The sequence below is a fragment of the Ostrea edulis genome, chromosome 5, assembly GCF_947568905.1.
Source record: "Ostrea edulis chromosome 5, xbOstEdul1.1, whole genome shotgun sequence".
Classification (NCBI taxonomy): domain Eukaryota; kingdom Metazoa; phylum Mollusca; class Bivalvia; order Ostreida; family Ostreidae; genus Ostrea; species Ostrea edulis.
In genome coordinates this window covers 27,564,006-27,591,487 of record NC_079168.1, presented here as the reverse complement: position 1 = coordinate 27,591,487, position 27,482 = coordinate 27,564,006, and the positions used below count along the sequence as shown (strand labels likewise).

The 27,482-nt window shown below is 34.7% G+C and overlaps 3 protein-coding genes and 1 long non-coding RNA gene across 5 annotated transcripts; 1 reads left to right on the top strand and 3 right to left on the bottom strand.

Moving 5' to 3' along the window:
* The first annotated feature begins 1,923 nt into the window (after positions 1-1,923).
* Positions 1,924-2,700, top strand: LOC125652005 (uncharacterized). The gene is made up of 2 exons (XR_007361434.2): positions 1,924-2,160; positions 2,393-2,700. It is a non-coding gene; the product is annotated as an uncharacterized LOC125652005 (long non-coding RNA).
* A 631-nt stretch (positions 2,701-3,331) lies between these two features.
* LOC125652000 (glutaredoxin-like) lies at positions 3,332-4,187 on the bottom strand. The gene is made up of 2 exons (XM_048880870.2): positions 3,742-4,187; positions 3,332-3,592 (listed from the first exon to the last, which is right to left on the bottom strand). Exons 1-2 carry the CDS (start codon positions 3,961-3,963, stop codon positions 3,488-3,490), a joined length of 327 nt encoding a protein of 108 aa, XP_048736827.2. The 5' UTR covers positions 3,964-4,187; the 3' UTR covers positions 3,332-3,487.
* A 4,358-nt stretch (positions 4,188-8,545) lies between these two features.
* LOC125652001 (uncharacterized) lies at positions 8,546-9,596 on the bottom strand. The gene is made up of 2 exons (XM_048880871.2): positions 9,301-9,596; positions 8,546-8,886 (listed from the first exon to the last, which is right to left on the bottom strand). The coding sequence occupies exons 1-2, from the start codon at positions 9,520-9,522 to the stop codon at positions 8,788-8,790; spliced, it is 321 nt and encodes a 106-aa protein (XP_048736828.1). The 5' UTR covers positions 9,523-9,596; the 3' UTR covers positions 8,546-8,787.
* Positions 9,597-18,008: 8,412 nt separating this feature from the next.
* Positions 18,009-27,243, bottom strand: LOC125657467 (uncharacterized). Of its 2 annotated transcripts, XM_056165632.1 has the most exons (6): positions 27,150-27,243; positions 26,985-27,044; positions 25,408-25,461; positions 25,242-25,292; positions 22,474-22,611; positions 18,009-18,117 (listed from the first exon to the last, which is right to left on the bottom strand). In XM_056165632.1, the coding sequence occupies exons 1-6, from the start codon at positions 27,208-27,210 to the stop codon at positions 18,080-18,082; spliced, it is 402 nt and encodes a 133-aa protein (XP_056021607.1). In that variant the 5' UTR covers positions 27,211-27,243; the 3' UTR covers positions 18,009-18,079. The 2 variants fall into 2 exon arrangements, with proteins under 2 accessions (XP_056021607.1, XP_056021608.1); XM_056165633.1 differs by lacking the exon at positions 25,242-25,292.
* Between the last annotated feature and the right edge of the window lie 239 nt (positions 27,244-27,482).

The window sequence follows — 27,482 nt, the reverse complement described above, 5'->3', positions numbered from 1 at the left end:
CCGAAAATTGTAAATTTCATGATCCCCGGGTTAAAGATTCTGACTCCAAGGCATGGCCAAACTTGGTATTTATAGTGTATATGTACAAACATGTAAATTAGATCTGATTTAATTCTATTGATACTAAATTGAAACTAAATGGATATTAAGAAGGAGTAACTAGTCGATTACCAAAATTGTAAATTTCAGAGTGGAGTCAAAATTATTATAGTGATTATTGTCTTTATCATTTTAAGGACTTCTTTATGTTTACTGATGCAGTATAAAAACTAAATGCATATAAGGAAAAACAGAAAAGGATGTACAAAAAGGGTGAATTTCGCAACCCCAGGGTGTCGACTTTAGGGTGGGTTCAAATAAGTGATATCGTTTAATGATAATACATGTATTACATGTATGTAAAGCCTTTCATTAGTATATGCACTTTTTAGGGAATTTAAATTTTAAGATACACTGTTGCTGAATATTAGAATTTGGCTTACATATTCAGAACTGGATTTTTCTCTCTATATTTTAGCCCTTTTGACTAGTAATACCTTTAGCTAGTATTCAGGTGGCTGATAAGGCCCGTGGGCCTCTTATTTGTGGTATTTAGTCAGTGTTTGGAATGAACGTTCAAATGAGGCAAAGTATTAGTCTGAAATCAATGTAGTAAAACAACAGCGAACACCCATGGATTTTATGGAGTTCTGTGGGAAAATAGTCCCATCTCTTCTTAGTTTGTATGCAACAGATTATATAATGGCGGTTATCGCCCCATCTTGTACTATTTTTTAGTTTTATATATATGCAACATAATGTTACAACGGCGACTATGAACATTTTCTAAGCATGCATATTTTGCAAACCTACATGTATGTCATAATATTTCCAGAGTTCTTTATTTTTATTTTTACCTTATGTGTTTAGTGTTGTTACTCGTCTATTATTTAATAAATGACCTTTCTATCCTCCTTTCTTTTTTTTAATTTTATTCAAGTTACATCCCGTGGGGATCCGGGTTAGAATATGTCCTCAGTACCTCTTGCTTGTCGTAAGAGACGACTAAATGGGACGGTCCTTCGGATAAGACCGCAAAAACCGAGGCCCCGCGTGTCACAGCAGGTGTGGTACGATAAAGATCCCTACCCTACTCAAAGGCCGTAAGTGCCGAGCATAGGCCTAAATTTGGCATCCCTTGAGCGGCAATGGTGACGTCTCCATATGAGTGAAAAATTGTCGAGCGGGACGTTAAACAATATCCAACCAACAACCAACCTTATTCAAGTTACCGTATTCTTCTCTCTCTCTCTCTCTCTCTGTTTTCAACAACAACACGAACAGGACATTCATTTCTTATTGCAAGTTCGTAACAATGGTTAGACTATGTTAACATACGGTTACAAAAAGGGTGAGTTTATACAGCGTACATGTATACACATCATTCGTACGAAAATGAGTGAGATTTTTGAGAGGGACGTTAAACAATATTCAACCAATCAATCATGTAAAACTTATACGGTACCAATTTTGATGCACCAGATGCGCATTTCGACAAATAATGTCTCTTCAGTGATGCTCAACCGAAATGTTTGAAATCCGAAATAACTATGAAGTTTTAGAGCTAAATATATCCAAATCTACGAAACAAACTGTGTAAGAATTAATCTTGCTTTGATATTTGACAAATGCTACATAACACGACATCGACTCGTCTCTTTCACTATCCTTGAGCATACATGCCAACTTTCCCGATTTGTGCGGGATTCTCCCGATTTGAAGCAGTTGAAAAGGCAAATCCCGATAACCCGATCGGGATTGCAAAAATACCCGGAAATCCCGATTTTCTAAAAATATCTCCCATTTTACGACAACAAACCCCCATTTCCAACCGGAATTTGAAATCCCGCGTCATTTCTGAATTGGCCAATCAGAAATCGGGACAATAGTCAGTCATTGCTGTTTACCTGTGTCGCATGGTATCGGAGTGGTGTAATTTACCTGGTCTGCCCGTGTCGGGGTGCTTATTTGACAGTGCGAAGCATGTTTTGATAGTAATTAATCGGGAAGACGGATTTCAAATTGACATATCCTTTACACAAACATGAATGACAAGGATGATAGTGTCACCACCAAACAATCGGACATTCCCGATTGACAGCATCCAAAATATGCAATAAGGTACGTCAAATATATATTTTTCCAACTATAATAATATAGGCTATCCGAATCTATCTGTCTATAGCGATGTATTATATAGTCTATATAGTGTAGTATTCAATAGACTTTGTGATTCGTAAAGTGTAATTCGCATAAGTCTGTAGTGTACTGAATTTTATATTAGCAAGTAGCCTTAATTTTCAAGTAAAAGCGTATATTTTGATGTGGTTTTTTTTCCTGGTAATTATTTCAGATGTCATGGGTGCAAAGGTTTTGTTCGCAAACTTCATAGCAGGGCAGATCACTCCTTTTCTGGTTGCAATGCAGATTGTTCCACCAGACTCTGCAAGCCGATGTTTACAGACAATCAAGATCGCCCTTGTAGTCGAACCTAAATGCATGTGCTTTAATTTAGATTTTGATATATAGACCAGCCAATGTTTATATGATGTGAAAGGATGCAACTTTTAAGTATTATTTGATAATATGTATGTGACTTGTTGGAGTGGATTTTTTGCTGAATAGATGATTTTAATAAAATCTTTATGTATATCTTTCAAAGTGTGTTTTTTTTTTATAGGTTTGTTAAAGTTAATGGTCAAACACACTTTATGTTGTGTTAATATATGATACATGTACAACGATAAGATTGACATTTTATTTGAAAAGACAAATATTTATTTTCATGGTAAAATGTCGTGAATTTTGAGCTTTGAAAAAGGTCGTCGCGCGCAAAATCACCCATGGGGATTTTAAAAAGTTGGCATGTATGCTTGAGGAATATTTTATCAAAAGTAAAGGAAGCTTTACTGGTGAAGGAACTCGCACACAGCGATAAAATAGATGTATATGTTGCTGTCCCTCACGTGATTTCTTCATACTCTTCATTTTCCTTCCAACAATCCAATTTATTAGATTTGTCCTCGATATAAACATGCATGCATTATGCAGATTTTTCCACCAAAATTCAGTGAATTTGAGGTTTACTTTAGCTTCAGATACTCCAATCTTTACCTCCCAGTGGCCATTTTCACAACAACAAAAAAACTTACTAAGATAAAAGGTTTGTCTGTCTTATACTCAACAGAGTGCAACTGTGCCCCGAATTAGAATACAGGTTCGTTGACACTGTATATATATTAACGTTGTTCGTTCAGAAATATTTGAAAGAAGAATTATTATAGCATTTCAATTTATTTTAACGTCTTTTAATCGCATTTAATCATTTACAAATACATATATTAATATCAAATTCATTATTGCTTAGAGTTCTGATTGTCATAATAAATAAAATAAATACTAGATTTCTAAAGCTCTTCAGCAATCATTATCCAGATAATATTGTCCTTTAACATCCCTCATTCAAAAGCTTTTTCAGTTTGCCATTGGAAGCCATCTGGACCGTTTCGTCTCCTCCTCCAAAAAATTTCCCGTTAATGAAAACCCGGGGTACCTGAATAAAATCAATGTTACGGATCATCGATCACCAAGTTCTAAATAATACCACGTGTCAGTGTACAGTGTATATGGAACAAGTCAATTAAATAACCAGACAAGCATTTCTAAAGTCTACCGAGACTATTAATATCAGATATTACTTACAGTTCTCGCTCCTGTTTTCTTCAACATGCAAGTTTGGATAGCAGTGCATTTGGGATCTCTGTCTATCTCGATAACTTCATAGTCCCCCTTTTTCAGAGTCCCTTCCGTTATAAACTTAGAAAACACCTTTTTTGCTTTCAGACAATACGGACAAGTGGTCTTCGAATACATAATTACCTTCTTTGAAGCAATTTTCTCCTCGATAGCGGTTGCCAAAGACATGGTACGTTGTAAAATAGAACTAGCTGGATATGAAAGGATTTAAAAATACACAGGTGGTTTTCTACAGGGCTATTTATGGCACAACCCAGTCTTCCAATGCATGTGCACTGATCCATTTATGTAAGGGATACAAGACTCCGATGGTCTATTATGTCAGATATGGGACTGGCACGAGCCGCGTAGTATTTCTCATAATATTGGCCTACTCTTAATAATAATAGACTATGTTCAGTACAGTATTAAAAATAAAGTACTGTCATGACAAAGAACTGACGTCACAACAATGTTTTAATGGGTGATAAATGGGTCCGCTATTGTGCAATAGAACCCCCTCCCTGCGAATATCTCGGACACGGGGGTACGCGGACGGACGTCAAAGCGAAGTAAATATTTCTTTTCAGATTTTCAGAGTCAAATTCCTCTTCATAATTTAACCCTTCGAGAATAATTAGAAGGTAAACTTTGATACTAGGAATCTGAACCTATCATAATTACTTTTCTTTATCAACAAAGGGATTTATTGTGTATAAATATTGGTTAAGCAAATCGATTTTTATTTTATTTTTGTTTTTAGAATAAGTCCCAAATTTATATTTTCGTTTCTCCTTTCTTATCTACAATTTTCAGTAGTCAGTAGGGAGAAAGAAAAATTCTTTTTCGGACAAAGACAATTTTATTCTCCACCACTACCCTAATTTTGTATTTTTATTTTAATAAAAATTCAAGATCTCAATGGAGCTCTCGTAAAAAGAAGTCTTTAAAAGTGTTTGTAGCTTGGGACGCTTCCCCCCAGAGAATGCACATGACTGCAGTGAGTACCATTCTAAATAAATAAGACTTGGAACCTCAAAATATACCTTCAAATATTTTATTTTTAATTGGATTAAAAAATTCGACGCGTCTCAATTCGTTACTCCACTCCCTTGTCTGATTTTTATCAGCTCACCTGAGCTCAAATGAGCTTTTTAGGCCTGGTTTTCTCGTAAAAAAGATAATAAAAGTCGAAACTTGGACTTTTCAAGTCTGATATTGTAATCAGATTTTGACTGCACAAATAAAAGAAAACTAAAACTTAACTTTGAGATTTTTTCGAGAAACCCAAGCCATTTCACCTTTTTTTCCCCGACGTTCGTCCGTCCATTCGTATATAAACTTCTAGCATTTTTTACTTCTACTCCAAAACCAAAGAGCTGATTTCAACCAAACTTGCCACAATGCATGTTTGGATAAAAAGGATTCGGGTCTGTTTAGATAAATTGCTATCCCTTTTTGAAGTTGAGATAATTGATAATCAGTGAACATTTTGCGGCATCTTTTTAAAAAATCTTTTCAAGAACAACAGGGGCAATTCTAATAAAGTTACACAAATCATTTTTGGGTAAAGGGGGGTTCAAATTTGTTTAAATCAAGAGTTGTACTTCCTCCAAAGAGGTGATCATCAAAAAAATGCAAAAAAGGGGGTGGGGTGAGTGGATCATTTAAAACCCATCTTCTACAGAGCTATTCGGCCAGAAAAGTTTGAATTTACATGAAAGCTTACTGACATAAAATAGATTCAAGTTTGTACAAGTCATGGTCCCATGGGATAGGTAAGGCCACAATAGGGATCAAAGTATATAGGGAAAATCTTTTTCTCAAAAACAACTGAGACATTATTAGTCTTACTACACTGTAAGCATCCATCCATGGGCAGTGCAGATTCAAATTGTGGCTCCCGAAATTTAAGCAAGGTGGGGCGATCAGGTTTACATGGGAATATATAGGAAAACACTTTTAAATATATTCACCTAAAAAACAACAGGGCCACGATTAGTTATATCAATACGCATGTATCAAAAGGTAGTGCAAATTCAAGTTTATTCAAACCAGCAGCCTCAGTGGTAGAGTGGGCCACAGATCACATTTTTATGAATATACAGGGGATTCATCAAAATACATATTTTCATTTTTTTCTTTTTTTGTCCAGTTTATAAGGGACTACATTCTACGGCACAAAAAGGATTGATAGGGATTTTTATAAAAACTCTCATGGTTTTACACAGGAGTTAAGTGCTAACAATGTCAAAGAAATTTGCTATTTTGGTAAATAAATTTCTAAAGGCTTTTGAACACAGAAAAAATGTTTGGCATGTTATCATGACTTCCATTCTCCACTTCTACATGTATACATTTTTATATTTGTCTAGAGTCAGAACATCTGTCTGATTTTCTTGTTCCATGGCAATACATTTTTAATATGTTAAATTCAATAAAGAAATAGAGCGGAGGTACGAACTAATTTTATACCCCCATTATGCAAACATCCCTCCATACTTAGCAGGTCATGATGAGGTCTTCTGCTGGAATCAAACAGAAGTACACCACACCCAGATTTTACAATAAAGAAAACGCCCGATATTCTAACTAGGAAATAAACTATGAGCCCTGGTTTGTGTGTTATTTTCGTTTTTGTATGATGTTATTTTACGTCGTACAGTTACATGTGTATAACATTCTTCTATAAACATCAGAAACTATATACTCACAATGTAGAAGAAAATGGAATTGTGACCCGACTCCATTTTCTACTGGGGCTATACTAATACACTACTATACATATAGTAATTCTATTGTCAAACTTCCGCTTTCCACTTCGCAAAAACAAATATTTAATTCAAATAGTTTACATAATAATCTGTGATGTTTTGTGAAAGTTCTAGTCATTAGTTTTTTCGTTATTTATTTTTAACGAATAAATGGCCTTAGTTGAATTACAGCGTCATGTACACAGTTCCTAGCTATGTGTGAACCACCACTTTCACCCCCACCCACCCCCTAAATATTGCATTGAATTTTTTTAAAAAAATTATTTCACCGTTGCCTGGTGCTCCTTTTCATAGATATATCAAATGCAGATTTGTCGGTAGTTTCTTCACATCATTTCCAAAATGTTTTATCTATAAAAGATGCGATGATATTACAGTCAAATGCAAATCTGTCTTCTGGACAAATTGGTTAAGAATTTTGAATTTAAAATTTTTGCCTTGATGATCTCATAAACTGTTCTCAATGATCATGGTATCACAATTTGTTTAGCATCCTGGGAAAGGAAATTTTTTAACAATTTCACATTAAATCACTCTTTTAAAAAAATGAAAATTGGGACTAAATTGACCTCACAATAAGTTTTTTTTTTTTATAAAAATTGGTTTTCCAATGAAATGTGAGAAAATGAAACGATGATTCATTTATAGCCATATAGTGCACGATCTGTCCACACTTACACAAGCTGGAACGTGTTAAAGACATAGTACTTAGTTATTAAATCACACCAGTAAAAGAAAAGGGACCCCTTGAGGACTTTAACACCCCCCACCCCCACCCCCGCCTCTGGGATTCATCGAAAGTCCACGATCATATCCATTACCACAGTCGCAAAACATGGAACTATCTATTCAATATATTTTTTAAATAGAATGAAACAATAACCGGTGGTTTGTGACCATGATTCATTACATAAGTGTAATTTTTTGATTTGATTTGAACATATTTTATTGATGAATTCAAAAGGATTGGGAACAAGTTCTGACAACTTACAAGTCCCTCTCCTAATATATTACAATATGTCCTGCAAGGTAATAATTAACAGGTAAAATGTACAATGATTAAACGAATTTACAAGTTTCTTCTATAAATTTATGAACAACTGAAAAAATATTTATATTAGTTTGCAGAGGTAAATTGACATTACCGCATAATTACAATTTGTGTATCAATATCAACCAAGTCAAGCATGAAAAAGCGATTAAAAAGATTATTTCTAGCCCTGGAGTAATTTTTACAAGCAAAAAAAGAGATGATATACATCTTCATTAATATGTTCACATGTACAAAACGGGGAATTTGTAATATTTCGTTTATAAAGATCATAATTAAGTATACAGTTGTATCTTAACTTTTGTATGAATAATGTTGATATATCGTTTTCCAAAAGAGTAATATGATGTAATTCTTTGTAGAATGTGAATGATTGTCAGTGGCGGATTTAAGGGGTGGTGGGGGGGGGGCGCAGCCGGCGCACGCCCCCCTAAAAGTTTCAAACTTAACGTAAATCTTGTTTAGAAAAATGCACAAAACAATGTAAGAAGCAATAATTTCTTCCATTCCCGGAGAAATAAATGACAAAATCTATTGATTTCTTGAATTACTTTATTGGGAGAACTTAATTTTTCCAAAAACCCTTAAAATTTGTGTCATTTCATTAATTTCACCTCATAAAAAATGGTAGAAAATAGTACAAAAGACTAAATAGGAGATATATTTCAAGTCCTATAAAATCTGTAAAATCCAGGAGCTTCCGGGGGCTTCGCCCCTTGGGCCCCCACCAGGGCTTCGCCCCCCCCCCCCCCCCCCCCCCCCCCACACACACACACACACACTGCCTCATAAAGTGGCGCCCCCGTAACCGCAATTCCTGGATCCGCCCCTGATAGTACAACGGTAATATAAAAACTAACCCCTCACATCCTCCGTACAGTAACACTACGGAAGCGTTCATCGATGTAGTTCAAGCTTTCAATGAAAAGGAAAGTCAAGACACATATATATGATATTTTTTATTTTTGTATAGATATTATTATAATGACATAAAATGATTGAAAATCGAGTTGGGATTTCATTACAAATATTCAAAATTATTATCCACTTATAATATTTTTGGTTTAACTGCAAATTTATGACTAGAACTTTGATTGTTCTACATGTATAAAAGTCCAAATAAAAAGCGAGTCCTCAGTTTGACATCTATAAACAACATGATGTGAAATCCTCATCCACATACTTTATTTAAGCTTTTACAAGTTCCGTCAGTTTTCCAGTGGATTTCATCTGGGCGGTTTCGTCTCCTCCTCCAATGAATTTCCCGTTAATGAAAACCCGGGGTACCTAAATAAAATCGTCGTATAATATATCGATCAAGGATCATTGATCACAATGTTCTAAATATATCGATCACGGGTCATTGATCACAATGTTCTAAATATATCGATCACGGGTCATTGATCACAATGTTCTAAATATATGCATGTAATACACGTGTGTATGTGCACTTGATTTTGTCAATCCTAGACATGTGCACGTTGTGGTATTTGAATGCAGTGACAAGTTCTTAATGATGGAATGTTGCATAATGAGCAAAGAAAAGTCAATCATTGCAAATTCAGTTTAATCTTCATGACAACTGGGATTTACGAGATTCATTGCGAAATTCTAATCTACAATATGATAATCAGAGATTTTTGAAAAATCGAAGGTTTACCAAAATCTGTGATGATTATAATAAAATAAACGTATACTCACAGATCTACCGCCAGTTTTCGTCTTCATGTAATCCTGGATAGCGTCGCAGTTGGGGTCATTTTCTATCTCGACAACTTCATAATCATTCTTTGAAAGTGTTCCATCGTTTAACAAATCCTGGAATGCTTTCTTTGCTTTCGTACAAAATGGACAGTAAGATTTAGAATACATAATTACCTTCTTTGAGGCAATTTTTTGATCGACAGTTGTTGCCACGGACATGCTTGCAGACTGATTAATTTACAAGCGGAAGTGTACCGTTTACTAGGGAAAACTGTCGCTAAAAATAGAATTCAACTGCGGTGGTCTTGCAATTCGGCTCTCGCACATTTGGTTCCATGGAAAGTGATTTATCGAAATATATATGTATACATTGTATTTGATTACCAAAGTAAACAATACTGATTGCTAAAGTGTATTAGACAGTAGAACAATGTTATATTACTGAATGTTTCTGTAGGACAGTTTCAATAAGTTACATTATTACAAAATTGACTAAACTGAACTCTGTTCCAGGAAAAGCAAATAGGTCTAGCAACAACAACAAAGTTTATAAGGTACTATATTTCATACATGCCAGAAATATCGAGATCGGCATCCAACAATCAACGGTGTTTTAAAAAGATGCAATTATATTATATCATATACCTAGTAGTGTATCAGCCCTGATACACCTATCTTGGCTAGGGTGAGACATATAGAATATCACACTCTAATGTTGATCTCGGACCTGGGATTGGCCCCGAGAGTTGATCTCGGCCCGAGCCCGTAGGGCGAGGGCCGAGATCACTCGAGGGGCAATCCCAGGTCCGAGATCAACATTAGAGTGTGATATTGTTTATATCATATACCTAAAACACAACAAGTTGATAAACATTTTTTTTTAAATTGGGGGGGGGGGTGGGGGTCATTGACCCAAACATAAATACATGGTATACTGTACAACGATATTTGACTATTTCATTCCTTCAGAGAGTTTACTTTAATGGTTACGTTTCCAGTACTATTGACATTGTGAAACATGCTAAAGTCTGGGTTTTGTAGCTTTATTCCATTGCTGATTTTTATTTATTTTTTCGGATTTACCAAACTCGCCCGTTTTCAATATTTCATATAATTTGTATGAGTTGTAGAACTTTGTTTACGTGGCGTCATCGTATGAACAGGAATGTTTTCAGATCTGATGCTGCTATTTCTTTGCTTAAGGAATGTTACTTTATACTGAAATAAGTTTTTTTTTACCGTTTCCCATCTGTTTAGCATCTATAAGTCGTTGAAATACGTCGGAAGATAATGGTTCTACTTTTCTCGTTTTATTGCCAAGTCCTCGGGATTTTAGATTTCAGAAATCATTTTAAAACAGTTTTCTACATCAAAATTGCTGTAAATTAACATTTTATCTCCATTAGGACCGGGGATTTCTGAAAATGCTTCAGTATCACCCTCCATAATCCTCCTACTGTTTTCTGTCACCTAGAACGTTGATTGTTTTGAAATGAAGTTAAACGTGTTATTGTTCTAAATAAACAATTGTTACTTGGGTTACCCCCCTTTGCTTAGATACTCGCTACAATTTAGCGCTGTTTTCAAAAACGTTTTTATTTAATTTTTCTGCTTAAATTAAATTTTGTCGTGGAAGAAAGTATTATATTTGAAAAAAATTGTGTCTAACATAATTTTTTCATGTAGTTATGTTAGATTTCAAAAGATTAAAGAAGAAATAGCCATTTGAAATTTGAGGGCGAGACAGCCCCTTGACAACGGGCCGAGACAGAGATATCTCGGCCCTTAGGGCGAGACAGCCCTACCTACTTGCAGCTATATCATATACCTAGTAGTGTATCAGCCCTGATACACCTATCTTGGCTAGGGTGAGACAGCTGCAAGTAGGTAGGGCTGTCTCGCCCTAAGGGCCGAGATATCTCTGTCTCGGCCCGTTGTCAAGGGGCTGTCTCGCCCTCAAATTTCAAATGGCTATTTCTTCTTTAATCTTTTGAAATCTAACATAACTACATGAAAAAATTATGTTAGACACAATTTTTTTCAAATATAATACTTTCTTCCACGACAAAATTTAATTTAAGCAGAAAAATTAAATAAAAACGTTTTTGAAAACAGCGCTAAATTGTAGCGAGTATCTAAGCAAAGGGGGGTAACCCAAGTAACAATTGTTTATTTAGAACAATAACACGTTTAACTTCATTTCAAAACAATCAACGTTCTAGGTGACAGAAAACAGTAGGAGGATTATGGAGGGTGATACTGAAGCATTTTCAGAAATCCCCGGTCCTAATGGAGATAAAATGTTAATTTACAGCAATTTTGATGTAGAAAACTGTTTTAAAACGATTTCTGAAATCTAAAATCCCGAGGACTTGGCAATAAAACGAGAAAAGTAGAACCATTATCTTCCGACGTATTTCAACGACTTATAGATGCTAAACAGATGGGAAACGGTAAAAAAAAAACTTACTTCAGTATAAGGTAACATTTCTTAAGCAAAGAAATAGCAGCATCAGATCTGTAAACATTCCCCTTCATACGATGACGCCACGTAAACAAAGTTCTACAACTCTTACAAATTATATGAAATATTGAAAACGGGCGAGTTTGGTAAATCCGAAAAAATAAATAAAAATCAGCAATGGAATAAAGCTACAAAACCCAGACTTTAGCATGTTTCACAATGTCAATAGTACTGGAAACGTAACCATTAAAGTAAACTCTCTGAAGGAATGAAATAGTCAAATATCGTTGTACAGTATACCATGTATTAATGTTTGGGTCAATGACCCCCCCCCCCCCCCCCCCCCCCCACCCACCCAATTTAAAAAAAAAATGTTTATCAACTTGTTGTGTTTTAGGTATATGATATAAACAATATCACACTCTAATGTTGATCTCGGACCTGGGATTGCCCCTCGAGTGATCTCGGCCCTCGCCCTACGGGCTCGGGCCGAGATCAACTCTCGGGGCCAATCCAGGTCCGAGATCAACATTAGAGTGTGATATTCTATATATATAGACCTAGTGATTGATTGTTTGTTGATGTCTTAAGATAAAATTGCAAATAAAGATAATATATCAAATGTTATAACCATGCCTAAAGAAAAACTCGACATTTCTCTTGTTTCTCTCTCTCTTTTTTTTATGAATAACCAGGTCCAATTCGTGATTAGGGGCCTGATTTCTTTTTCCGGATATATAGGTCTATCTTTGTGAATGGTATAAACGATTCGTAATAAAACCCTCATAGTTCAATAAAACCTAGAGGTAAGCGAAGCATCGGGTCATACGTCCAATAGCGACCAGCCATGCCAGGTATATATCTTGAATTCACAAAATAAAATCTTTAGAGAATGTATTTCTTATTGGGATGGACATAATTCCGTGTACTTATTCGCAAAGCTGTATATACATGTACATGTATATTCCTTTGTCCTGAAGAAGGGACAGGTCGTCCCAAAAAGATAAGGTGGTTGTTCGTGTACATATATATAAAAAAAAAACTTTAGCTATTGATCTTAATAATAGTGTTTTTCTTTGATAATATTTCAGATACAAGATGTTATTTAATTTCATTTAATTATGTTATACTGTTTTATTTCTCTTCATACTCTTTAAAAGCGCCTTAGAGTAATTTGTTTTTATCATATAAGGCGCTATATAAATTTTATTTTTATTATTATTATTTATTATATTATTATATGTAGTATCTCCCATGGTATGTGGTTTAATATGATTTATATTCAACTAGTTGTGAGGGTTTTTTTTGTTTTTGTTTTTGTTTTGTTGTTGTTGTTTTTAACCCCGAGCGCTGGCGAAGGGATAGAGAACACACAAGGAGTTGGATATAAATCATATCAAACCACAAGAGATTCTTTTTATCACATGCTAACACCCCCTCCCCGGTTATTCATACACGTGCGTTACTGTATATGTTGGGAATTTTACTTCCTGACATTTTGTAGACAAACTAAAAACGGCGAAGGAAAGCGGAGTGAAATTATTATTTCCTGAGAAATATACATCCAGTACTTGCACAAAAATGCACTAGGCTTTGTTTAGACTGAACATACATACATGTACACTGGATTATAGAGTAAGTATAATTAAGGGGAAAATCAGAAATATTCCGAATGAATAGACCATTTTGCGTTCATCGTACGCTCATCGTTCACTTTGCGTTCACCGCGAACTCACCGTTCACCAAATTGCGTTCATCGTGCGCTCACCGTTCGCTTTGCGTGAGTTCACCATTTGCTCACTGTGCGTTCATCATTTGCTCACCTTTAAAATTGTCGGCACATAGTCCCATTTTCTGAGTGATCTAGACTTTGAAGTCCACGGAGGATCTCCGTTGATTTCACCGTGTACCTCCGTGTGAGAATACTCTAATAGACAGGTTTTCCTTAAAATAAATTTCTTGTGTGTTTGGGAAGGGGGTGACCTTTAGATACATATTTTGTGCATTATAGTTGCACAACAGAATGTGAAATTCCAATTTAAAGGGAGAACTGTACATTTACTGTATATTGTAGAAAGCTGTAATGCCATTGTTGATTGCCATGGTTTATTATTGTTCTTTGATTGCGTTGGTTCAGAGATATTTTTTTTTATTGTTGCATATAAACATGAGGTCAAGCTGCATTTTGTTTTCCACGTGTTTTCTATGAATGAAATGCATCCTACAGTTCACAATCAATGACTGTTAATCAGTACACTCACCTATGTGAAATATTCCATAGACTGCTTGATCTGTTCTCAGTTTAATTAATATATCCTCCACCTGTTTATCCTAGGTTCACACAGAGTTAAGTACATTATAGAGGCTGTCATTGTATGACGTCATCAACAGTGAAGTTGTCGCATTTATCAAAGTTATGCAAACTTACCTTATAGCTACAGTAACTATGTGTTGTTGTTTCATTTAGAATTCACATAAATGATAAGATTTAGTCAATATGATCCAGTCTTTTATTGTTGTTATCATAACCGTCCCATTTTATTGTTACTTAATTTGGAACTATTTTGTGCATGCCAAGGATGCATTTTCTTCCTTGTTGGTAGTGAAGTCACAAAATATAGTGCAGTGAATTCAGCATCTATTTGAATCAATTAACCAGTCAAGTTATTGAATTGTTTTTATTAAGTCAAATAATATTACTTGTATATCATTTTTGCAGCAAAATGACAGTTGTTCTTTATTGCATAATTTAAGATAAGTTTTTCCCATCAGGAATTGTCGGGGAAATGGAGTAATTTGATTGGCTAATTCCTAGCTGCTGAAACTATATAAGAGAGGAAGAAGCTCATTTCAGTTACATAGCTGTCTCAAGCACATCAGTGTCAGGACAAACACTGAGAGAAACGTAGGCACAAAATTATTTTGTTGACAAGAGATTATAATCATTATAAAGAAACTATTCAGTACTTCTTTCTTATTTAATATTTGGATAAATTACAATTACTTTACAACTGAAGAATCCTGACAAATAAATCCTTGCCATTAAAATCCCGACAAATAAATTCCCGACAATTGAAATCCTGACAACTGCAGAATCCTGACAACTGAAATCCTGACATCTTATTTTCTTATAATTTAATTCCTGACAACCCAAAGTTAATGAACATCATTATCATAGTAATAATTAATTCCTGACAGCAAGTATCCTATATGAAGATTCTCTTTGCCAGAGTTATTCCCCTTTTACTCCCCTCTACTTTGCAATGCTATTCTCATTCTTTTGAAACCTTGAGCTATCCCCCACCACTCATAAAACCCCGTGAAAGATTTTAATTATATACAGGTTGTGATTCCCAGATGACATTGTTTAATGATGGACCAACGCAGTTTTGTGTATCTTTATGAATTGTTTAATGTGAAGAAAAGAAACATTTGATCTATAAAGAAGTTGTGATTATACGTGATGAGAATTACTAGAGGCCAGCCTGTTACAAATGGGTGTAAGAAGTGGGATGTCACAGTCCAAAGTGGCATCCAGGATTCGAACCTACGCAAGAAAGCTTTTATGAGTGGTGGATAAGACTTGTGTATAAAAAAAACCCTGTAAATATGTTTTAGATTGTGTTATTGGTGACATTCACAATGACAGATGATTCAGATAATGAAATATTTGTCAATCAACAAGAAGGATCAGTCCTTAATGAACAAAATGAAGAGGGACAAGGTCACATCAACCTTAATCATGAAAAAGATGACCAAGAAACCAAGAATGACCAGATCAAGAGATGACTACGGAGCAGAGTGTCATCCCATGAATTTCGATTGCCATGTAGAAAAGCCAGCTTCTAAGAAGGCATGTCTAACAGTGAAACCTGAACCATATAGTAGATCTGAGGACTGTGAAGAATATATTAGCCATTTTACACTGTGTTCAGAGTTAGGAAGATGGACAGAACAAGAAAAAGTACTGGCATTGGCTGCAAGTTTACGAGGAGCAGCACGCACATTTTATAGTTTTCTTTCAATGGCTGAAAAGTATAGTTACTCAACCTTAGTGACAGAATTAAGTCAGAGGTTTGTCAGTTTGCGTCAACAGAGTAGATGACTTTCTAGGCTTGAGGGGAGGAAACGTAAAGCTGAAGAATCAATTGCAGCCCCAGGAGATGACCTACGGTAGATGTCACAGAGAGCCTATCCTAACCTTGATGGCATGGCCCAGGAAGCTCTGACACTAAATCACCTCTACAAATGTATTTCCCTTGATATGAAGTGTCGCTATATCGATAGAAATTGTTCAACAGTAACACAAGCAGTCGATATCATAGACAGGTATGAGTCAATACTTGGAGATGGTACAAAAAAGAGAAGGACAGTGAGGATGGTTGGGGGAGATCTTCAAAGACCTGATAGTAAAATTTCCAAATCTCTGCAGACCATATTGTCCCGCTTAGAACAACTTGAACAAGGGCAATATCAGAGACACAGTCGACCTAGAGAACGTGGACAAGTTAGAAAACCAATGCTATGGTTGTGATAGCCCTAATCACTTCATCAGACAGTGTCCTACAAGGAATGCCAATCCCACACACCAGGGAGATGCTAATTCAAAGACAAAGCAAAAGTCAGGAAACCCCTACCCGCCATCTCACTAGACCAGGGGATGACGAAAAAACCAAGGGTCTACTGATATGGAAGATTATGGTGAAACAACAGGAAAATGGGACCATGGATTTGATACATCAGAATACTTAAATCGCCTTCCAATAAATTCCTTGATTGATAGTGCCTCTATATCTACACTGTTATCTATGTCAACACATAAACGAATTCCTGAGAGTTCAAAGCCAGCAGTAAAGAAAACAAATTTGGTATTGAAGGGGGTTGATGGAAGCCATTTACGCACAAAAGACCTTGCCATGTATGGATTTTCTTTCAAAGATCAAAGTATTAAGCATCCAACCATTATCTGTGATATAAAAAGAACCTGTGATTCTGGGCCAAGATTTCCTTATAAGACATATAAATCGAGTTAACTACAGAAATATGGAGATGAAACTTGGTAACAATCTGTATCTATGTTGAGTTAAAGGTGAAGTTGGAACGGTATGTGCAGTCCAAATTAAAGAAAACCAAAAACAATACCACCCTTGTCTGGTTAGCTTATTCCTGTTACTGTAACTGGACTCCACCATCTGAGTACTGCTGGACTGGTTGATGGAAATATAATCCTCTACAATCAACTTGTAATTACATCAGGTTTGATTGGCATAGAAATGGAATGCCCAGTAATACAGGTTATCAGTAATTCCAGCGAAACAGTACAGCTACATACAAGTCAGAGACTAGCAACTTGCGAGTCTGTCTACCTTCACACACAAAAGCAAAGCTGACAATTTAACGATTGTACATAAGACAAATCTTTGATATCTCGAAGAATAATCCGAGGGACACCAACCAATCTGTAGGAGCCTGTGTCACTTATAGACTCCACAGAGTGACATCTTTTTATACTGGTCTACGTGTCAGCCATTATTGTTTTGTTATTGTGTATATTCATGAAGGAAGATATATCGAGCGACAAGTATCCTCGGGGACAGACTGTCCACCAGCAGAGATATCAGCTCGATGGTTAAATGATATGATTGATAAATAAATGATATAATATAAATCTAACAGGGTCTAGATGAACCAACTGAAACTAGATGATTCTTGTAAAGAAGGAAGACAAGATGGCTTTAGGGTAGTTAGAACCTGTGTAGAAGGATTTGGGAAGTGTGCTGGAATCCCCATCCCGCGTAGATCTGAAGAAAGTTTTTTTTCCTCTTAATTGTCCAATTGATATAAGGTACAATATGTAGATCTGAAGAATGTTTTTTTTTTAAATTATCTCTTTAAGAATCATTGGTATAATGTACAATATGTCAATATACAATCAACCGTCTTTAGTGTAGATTCCTCTTTTATTAACATCTGGATTCCTGCTGTAATGATGGGGAATACACAAGTTTTGATATTTTACATGAGAACATACAAGTGCCCCGGTGAGCAGTGTAGCCCATGGACATATCAAAATGACTAAACGCATGGTCGTCTTGTTTTCGATACTGATAGCTGAAACCGTAAATGTTTCTACTGAAAGTTCTTCCATGATATTTGAATAAAGTAAATGCCATTATTAAATGCTTTGTTAACGAATATGTCTTTCTTCAAAATTCAAAACAAATTTTGCAACAACAAATAATCAATAAAGCGTTGATTTATTTTGCATAATTTGTTGTACAGATATATTAGGAATGCTCCTCCTAATAATCATTATCCATTGTTCCTCAACAAATCGGCTATTTTCATACCTGCAAGTAGAAAACAATTCTTTTAACATTTTGATATGTAAAACTGGTTACGTTTTACATTAACAAACTAAATCTTACTTGCGCTCATTTGTTCAGTTCTGGTATTGATAAACAGTATCAAATAACATTTAATAGGGGCATGTACACGATTTGAACTGATTTCCACTTTTAATGTTTATCTAATGCTTAACTAAGGTATACCTAATGGTCAGCAAACATTTTAATGTCAGTTGTTGAGGTATATGGGAAATACAGAGCTCACAATTCTTTGGTATGGCATTTTTTTCACATATGCTAAATATACTCGTAACAGTTCGTTTAGAGCTGATTTTTTCAACTTACAAGTTAATTCTAAACATAATTGAATAGTTTATAGTGTTCACCACATCTCATTTTGTTTCAAACATGCTATTTTCTATTAAGCAATTTATATGTAAACAAAAACATGGCACGAGCAAGGAATTGTTAATGATGTATCTCACTTGTAACTCAAAAACTGATATTCAAATTTTGGTTGATCATTAGATGTACTTTAGTACAGCATTGTAAACAGTAAAAATGGAAAAATATAATTGTCAGCTCAATCGTGCCCATGTCCAGTAATACCGCTATGCAAACAGTGGGATACAATGCCTCTGTATTCAGAGATTCGATATTCACCGAAAATGGTAAAATACTAATAATTTAAAATGCATACTGTGGTCATTACTTATACATGCAGAATTGTATGTGACAATCCACATCCAGTTGGTCAATGACACTACCTTGTGCAAAATGTTATAAACATTGAACAACACACAGAATTGCGCCTGTTTTGTGTAGCATTCACATATTTATACATAGAGGCATCAATGTGTTTCGTGAAAGAAATATTGTTCGGAAGTTTTCCAGAGATCAACAGAAGTTGAATGGAAAAATTAACAAACTCTCATTCAAAGACCAAAAATTGCCTCCTATTGAAGGAAATGATCAGGAAATACTTTTATATTTAAAAAAATATATACATGAATCAATATATAAATGACTCATGGGCATTACCGTACACCACGGTACCACACAATGAGAGATTAAGACTAGAAACAGTGCCTGTTGATGCAAAAGCTGCATGTTTTCATTTGCTATCAGAACAGATCGTTCCAAATTTCTCACGTTTTCATTGACAATTTACTCTCAATCACCATGTCCACCAAAGGCATCACATGGGCTAATCTGAACTGAGATTAGACCCGGCTGGATATTTGGACTGACGCCTTTACTGAATCTTGGAGCAGTCCCTCGTAATTTATTTCTGGAAATTCACATTCAACTTTTGGTCCTAGCCATGCAATCAATGTGTACATTAAGTGACACTGCTATTTGCTTCACATGTTATCCTAACTCTTTCTAATTATCAATATTGCATTGCTTACCGTCTATAGTTATACAAATCCCATAATATGATTGGTTGCAAATTGTTTAATTTTCCACTCTAGAATTTTTCACACGTATGGAAACTAAAACAGTATCTTAAGTTTCCTTTCAAATGATAACTGTCATGAAGAACTTGTTTATATCCTGATATTGAAGAGTTTCTTTAGTCTGTGTTTTTATTACGAGCGTTGTCCCAAAAAGTCGTACAGGTAATTCATTTTTTTATTAGAAAAAATATTAATTTTGTATTGTTATTTAAAATCATCATTTTGTGTTGGGTTTTTTAACAAAGTTTCATAATAATATCTTTTTTCATAATGATGTAGAACGTAAATAAGAAACATATATTTATAACTGTCGGCGCACTAACTTCTTCATCCATTACATCACGTTATTTACCTTCAGGATTTCGCGGTCGTTATTTTCTTTTTTATGGCTTTCCCATCTTCGGTTCTGATGTCATTCCCTCCACAAATTTCTTGTGGCATTTAAACACTATAGTGCCCTGCTGACATTCTGGTGATCTGATGTGCTTTCCATCTTGTGTTTTGTTTGGGGGGGGGGGGGGAGTCAAATAACGGTCTAAATAATATTTTTTGATTTTTCGTGCGCCAAAAATGACGTTGACGTCGTCATATCGCACAAATTTCATTACAGGTACGTTTAAAAATGACATCACATCTATGCCGTTTATGGCGTCTTACGGTTGTAAAACCACTATTACATGAAAAACACCACCGATTCCATTGATATAAATTTGAACACGATATATTTAATATGAAACTATTTGTTTTCATCTAATAGAGTGGTATAAAGAAAATATCTACTTACTCTTATACATGCGCCACCAATGCAGATGGATACGATTTTTATTAAATAATATTCCATTCATCTCATTCATTAATTTTTTAAAATTTTACATTTTTGTTCAGAATAAGTAAACGTTTTCTCATGTAAAAAAAATCTGTTGGATCTGATGCGTATTAAAAAATTATTAACATTGTCTACGACTTTTTGGGACAATCCTCGTTGTGATACACCGTAGACATTGCCAGTGAGTACATCTCACTAATAAAGAAAAAAATAGACGTGATGAACTCTTTCATATTTGGAGATAAATAATTCCTACAGGGAGTCCTCATTTTAACTAAAAAAAATTATTTACTTTAAAAGTTTTTATTTTGGGATGGCCATGCCTAAACGGTAAGCATTACAAACTTGACAGTGATGGAAAAGTAAGTTAACAGGCAAACCATTTATTTGAAGCGCACAGCAGGGCCACCGAAATGCACATTAATTGCTACAACCGGCCGAAGTTGAACATGAATTTCTTGACGTGAATTATGAATGACTGCTCCGAGATTCAGTGAAGATGTCAGTCCAAATAATAATAATGATAAAATAATAAAATTAATATGATATTAATAAAATTTATATAGCACCTTACATAAAACACATTATTCTAAGACGCATTACAAGGGTAAGAAGAGGAATGCAAAACTAAAACACAATTAAATGACAGTATAACATAAAATCTTACACATACCATACACTATAATTAAGATTTATAGCATAAAGTTTTTTTGTTTTTAATATTTAAAATTTACAGATTATACACGTAAAAATCTAAAAAGCCAATTCCTAAAAATAAGTTTTAAGACACGTCTTGAAAATTTCAAGAGATGTTGACTTTTTTCGTGTCATCTGGAAGGTCATTTCACTGATGCTCTGTAGACTAGCTTCACATCAAATGACCAGCTAAATATTAGCCGAGATTACACATTACCATATACGAATTATGCAATGCTATACTGCAACATGGACAACTTAACCAACCCGTCCCATCCTGTCCCGCATTCTCCATGATAGAGGGATTGAAGAGAAAAATTCAAATACAGTCACACCTGGTGAGGTGAAAAGCCTTAGTCTTAAAAAGGTGGACATGTGACAATTCAATGGGAATATTTTAGATCGTAGAAGTGCAAATGTGTACCTTAGCGATAGGACAGGTCATCATTTATATGTAACACTTATACGGTACCAATAAATTGAATTACTGATAGAATCTGTACAAATCACAAATTAACGATGGTCCATATACATCAGCAAATAGATGAAAGGCCTATTGTTGCACCGACGAAAACAAGCAGCACTCTTAATCCCAACGGTTTCACGTTGTTTAGAGAGGCAATGATTTTTCAGTTAATGATCCATATAGCCTTTGCCTCAATCTCTGATATACAGGTCTTGATGTTTAGGTCTGCACTTCTGACTCAAAGGCCATAAATTTTAAAAATGGTAGAGGCATCCATTCTCATAAAGATAATTATTTCAAATATTTATTAATGCATTCCAGTATATGATCGATGTACACTCTGTTCCTGTGTAAACCCTGCGGCTAAAAATCCATGTTCAGGATTGAAGATTTAAAAAAACAATGTCAGGGTGGTTTTAGCATATAGTCCTCTGATCCTTCCCCAGGACATGTATTATTAAACGACGAGTCATGAAATTCTCAATTATGTTTGAGTATAGATGTTATCTTTTGTAAAAGACAGTGATAAAATGTACTTTAGTTTTACAGATTTTGGACTCACTTCCTATTCTTCTCGGTAAAATGAACATGTGGGTGCGAGGTAATAGTTTCATTCCAGTACCAAAATGCTTTTAACAATAATTACAGTTTGTATTGTAGAAACTAAGGAGCTGAAAAATTCAATTTAGCGGAAGACAGGTGATGGAAGGCGACTGTCGGTGAGAAAAGTACAGATCTGAGAGAGTGAGGAGTGTTAAATACTAAGTCTGTATATGTAACAATAAACAAATTTCTATCTATATCGAATTTCTAAAAGAAGAAAAAGTAAATAGCAGTTTTTGTGAAGTACATAAAAATGAAAAGATTCACATACTGTTAAGCTAATTCATCAAGTCTAGATTTTTACTTACCAGTATCCACTGCACCAATTATATCACCCGCACCTCCAAATATTCTCCTCATATTTGGTCTCCTTCTTCGACCAGGCTTGCGACGAATCAATCTTCGCCAACGCCCAATCCTTCGTTTTTCTATTTCTTCTGTTTCATCTGATAAATTAAGCGATTGTTCAGTATTCTACAGCAATATGATTATAAAGAGAGGTGAGTGTTACAAACAGTGATCAATCTCATAACTTCTATAAAGGTGAAGATGACGAACAGTGATCAATCTCATAACTTCTATAAAGGTGAAGATAACGAACAGTGATCAATCTCATAACTTCTATAAAGGTGAAAATAACGAACAGTGATCAATCTCATAACTTCTATAAAGGTGAAGATAACGAACAGTGATCAATCTCATAACTTCTATAAAGGTGAAGATAACGAACAGTGATCAATCTCATACCTTCTATAAAGGTGAAGATAACGAACAGTGATCAATCTCATAACTTCTATAAAGGTGAAGATAACGAACAGTGATCAATATCATAACTTCTATAAAGGTGAAGATAACGAACAGTGATCAATCTCATAACTTCTATATAAAGGTGAAGATAACGAACAGTGATCAATCTCATAACTCCTATAAAGGTGAAGATAACGAACAGTGATCAATCTCATAACTTCTATATAAAGGTGGAGATAACGAACAGTGATCAATCTCATAACTCCTATAAAGGTGAAGATAACGAACAGTGATCAATCTCATACCTTCTATAAAGGTGAAGATAACGAACAGTGATCAATCTCATACCTTCTATAAAGGTGAAGATAACGAACAGTGATCAATCTCATAACTTCTATAAAGGTGAAGATAACGAACAGTGATCAATCTCATACCTTCTATAAAGGTGAAGATAACGAACAGTGATCAATCTCGTACCTCCTATAAAGGTGAAGATAACGAACAGTGATCAATCTCATACCTTCTATAAAGGTGAAGATAACGAACAGTGATCAATCTCATACCTTCTATAAAGGTGAAGATAACGAACAGTGATCAATCTCATACCTTCTATAAAGGTGAAGATAACGAACAGTGATCAATCTCATACCTTCTATAAAGGTGAAGATAACGAACAGTGATCAATCTCATAACTTCTATAAAGGTGAAGATAACAAACAGTGATCAATCTCATACCTTCTATAAAGGTGAAGATAACGAACAGTGATCAATCTCATAACTTCTATAAAGGTGAAGATAACGAACAGTGATCAATCTCATAACTCCTATAAAGTGAAGATAACGAACAGTGATCAATATCATAACTCCTATAAGCAATACAAAATAGATAGTTGGGAAAACACGGACCATTAGACACTCTAGAGGTGGGATCAGGTGCCTATGGGGAGTAAGCATCCCCAGTCGACCGGTCACACCCGCCATGAGCCCTATATCTTGATCAGGTAAACGGAGTTATCTGTAGTCAAAATCAGTGTGCCAAGAACGGTCTAACAATCGTTATGAGACACATCAGACAGCATTTGACTCAATGATAGGTTATATTGGCAAACTAAATCGTTATAACGACCATACAATTTGCGAAATGTTGACTTTAAAAGAGACTGTAATAATATATAGTGAAGTTCAACAGAGTGGCAGAATATTTCTATCTATCAATTAATTTCCAATTGTTGTCTAATATTTTGTACACACTTATTATATTTCTACCAGCGTAATTCATTATGACGTCACAAAGGACAATTACTGAATATTATTTAGATATATCGACGTTTTGTCTATTAACGATAATAACTTTCATTCATATCTAGATTCGATTTATACCTGTGAGCTCGAAATGAAAGACACCACAGAGTTGTCAACTTCTGCTTCACACTTATATGTTTTATTGAAAATAGATATTAACGGCAAACTAACAACTCAACTTAATGATGGAAAGAATGATTTCAGCTTCTCCATCGTTAACTTTCCATATTTATGTACGGTAGCAATATTCCATTATCGCCTGCATAGGGTGTTTATATTTCTCAACTGATTCGAAACGCAAGAGATTCTTCTGAGTATGATAAGTTTTTAAATCGAGGCAAGCTACTAACAAACGAATTGATGACGCAGGAATTTCAACAGTCTCGCTTAAAGTCAGCAGTTTGCAAATTATATGACTGTTTTAACAATCTAGTTTTCCAATACAACCTATCATTGGGCCAAATGCTGTTCGACTTTCATACCGAATGTTAGGCCGTTTGACTACCGTACGGAAAACTCCGTTTACTTGATCAAGATATAGGGCTCGTGGTGGGTGTGGTCGGTCGATAGGAAATGCTTACTCCTCCTAGGCACCTGATCACATCGCTGGTATACATGTACCCAGCGGTCCATGTATTTGCCCAACTCTCTATTTTGTATTGCTTACTGGAGTTATGAGATTGATCAATGTTCATTTTCGTCACCTTTCCTGTATGTTTTGTCTATGATATCAGTATTGTACTGATAACCATTTCCTCATGAAATTTCCTATTTTGACGTCTGAAAATTCCACCAGATTTGAGGAAATACATGCATGAGCAAAAAGCTTCAGATTTGCAAATGTGTGAGAATATAAACTAAAAAATTCACGGCGTTATACATTTCATGAAGCACGAACGCGTTTTCTAAAGTATTTCAACGTGCACTTTCGTATTCATGCCGTCATGTTATGTTTTAAATTTGAAATATAGTCCTACAAATAATTTGAAAGAAAGACAGCGATACAGAATCAATTTCAAACAGTTACCTCCATTTGATAGTGCTGAATCGCCCAATGGACGTTTATATTCTGTCATGTCTAGAAAAAATGACGAACAAATCAGTCAAAATGTTAGTTATTCTGTGTGACCTAGCTACCATCTAATAGATAATTTCACATCAAATGCAATCAAGATGACCAGACTCGTCAATACCTGCAATAGTATTGTCAACGTCTCGCTTGGTTCTAATCACCTCATGGTCCCCTTCTGAAAAAAGAATTGAAATTGAAATTACGCAAGATTGTAAATACCGAGTTAGCGGAACTCTCTTGTAAAGAAGTCCGGAAAAGCGTGTCGATCTTGGGCATTTTTTGTTTATTCAAAACATGGCATCGGAAGACGATTTAACCTCCACGTGCTTTCCACAATTAAAAGCATTTTTAGATGAAAGGTGTGTAAAAGCGTCTGGATACAGGAAAAATGAACTTCAAAATTTAGCTCGCGAAGCTATATATTTTGACACAAGCTCTTCTCAGCTTTGGGAATTTCCTGGCTGACAGCAGTGGGAAAAAATCCACCACATTTCCATTAAAATCTATCAGTTGTGGATATTTCTGCGTATTATGTTTCTTTCTTGAATCATTAACTACAGTCTACTGCAATGCAATGACAGTGCACCATTGTTAAAATCGGGCGAATCGATCACGACAAAAGTTGCAGAACTGGTATTATTTACCAACATGCCCAAATTCTCGCAAACTCTGGGTCTCGCGAGACTTTGAAAGGGGAAAGTAAAATTTAAAACCAACACAGAAAAAGTAGTCGCGATCTTGCGTATTATCGCTGTGAGTTTTCCTATGATTGTGTACTTCAGAATTTTAATTTTCAATCCAAGTATTATTAGCACTGTATCTTGAGATTTAAGAAACTAACATTGAAGAAAATTAACATTTCGTGGAAAATATGTACTTGTGTTCACTTTAATCTGTATGCTTCCTAGGAGGCTGAGAAAGTTCTAGATTGATATAAGGTCTGCCGGGGTAATAATGTACATTACATTTGTAAAGCACATTTGAGCGTACATAGTGTATGAAAAGGGCGCTATATAAATATGGTATTATTATTATTAATCTTTCTCTTTCTCTCTGTTTATATATATATATATATATATATATATATATATATATATTAATGCCGAAAGCGCTAATAGTGAAATGTTATTCGAGTTATTGGATGTATTTACTGTATCAAATCCGGAATTCTTTTTACAAATTAAACTATATATATATATATATATATATATATATATATATATATATATATATATATATATAACAAATCTTATTCTATAATTAGACGGTAGATACTTGAACCCGAAAAGTTTTACAATAGTGAATAATTTACTGCCTGTTTTTCTTTTTCTTCGTTAAAAGCAAAATGAATTATTTTCTATATATAATATGGATCAAAGGATTTCACTTTGACGCCTATAATAAAAGTATTTTCTTTTTGTAAATACAAGAACAGAAAAACCAAATTTTTGGAAAGCATGTTTATCAGTCAAGATGCATGATTCCATGAATAGGAAAATGGATCACAGAGCGAATTTGATGAAAGTTTATTCTTATTCAGGTGAGACAACTTTTTCTAAGTTAATAAATTGATTTTCAAAATTAAATGTTAAATGGCCATTCGAATGACTAATTACAACAAACATGTTTTGAATTTAATCTTTACCACGATGATGATATGTAATACTATTAAGTTCATCTATAGGTGAAATTACTCACCGAGGTCTGGGGAACTTTCCACTTGATGATTACTTTCGTCAACGCCCTTGCAGGATGATTCTGAAGTAATAAGTTTCATGAGTCACAACTATCAAGAAATATATATGAAAATAACATGATAAATACATCAGTTGAACATTTAGAAAAAGATTTGTAGATATTTACTTTGCAGAAAGATACCAATGAGCGGTATTGCGATCAGCAGTAACACTCTGATAGGCACCATATTGAATATTCGTCCCGACGAATCTCAATGATATCAAGAGAAAATATCATCTTCTTATATAGACTGTAGCAAACGCGTGTATCTTTTAAAAAACAAATACATATGTAAAATGATCCCCCTTTCAACAAATACATGTGCGAAACTATCCCCTTTTGAACAAATACATCTGCCAATTTGCCGAATTGTGAACAAATACTTACCTCAAGTTACCCATTCATTATTGATATTTTAAATATACTTGTATGCACACAATTTTGTTTAGTTATTGACAA

What these genes read in the sequence shown, in the direction of transcription:
- LOC125657467 (XM_056165632.1), bottom strand. Translation starts at nt 27,210, where the DNA reads ATGGTGCCTATCAGAGTGTTACTGCTGATCGCAATACCGCTCATTGGT. An exon ending in CATTGGTATCTTTCTGCAAA is followed by an intron (nt 27,045 to 27,149) that starts GTAAATATCTAC and finishes TTATTACTTCAG; the next exon opens with AATCATCCTGCAAGGGCGTT. An exon ending in GGAAAGTTCCCCAGACCTCG is followed by an intron (nt 25,462 to 26,984) that starts GTGAGTAATTTC and finishes TTCTTTTTTCAG; the next exon opens with AAGGGGACCATGAGGTGATT.
- LOC125652000 (XM_048880870.2), bottom strand. Translation starts at nt 3,963, where the DNA reads ATGTCTTTGGCAACCGCTATCGAGGAGAAAATTGCTTCAAAGAAGGTA. An exon ending in AGAAAACAGGAGCGAGAACT is followed by an intron (nt 3,593 to 3,741) that starts GTAAGTAATATC and finishes GATTTTATTCAG; the next exon opens with GTACCCCGGGTTTTCATTAA.
- LOC125652001 (XM_048880871.2), bottom strand. Translation starts at nt 9,522, where the DNA reads ATGTCCGTGGCAACAACTGTCGATCAAAAAATTGCCTCAAAGAAGGTA. An exon ending in CGAAAACTGGCGGTAGATCT is followed by an intron (nt 8,887 to 9,300) that starts GTGAGTATACGT and finishes GATTTTATTTAG; the next exon opens with GTACCCCGGGTTTTCATTAA.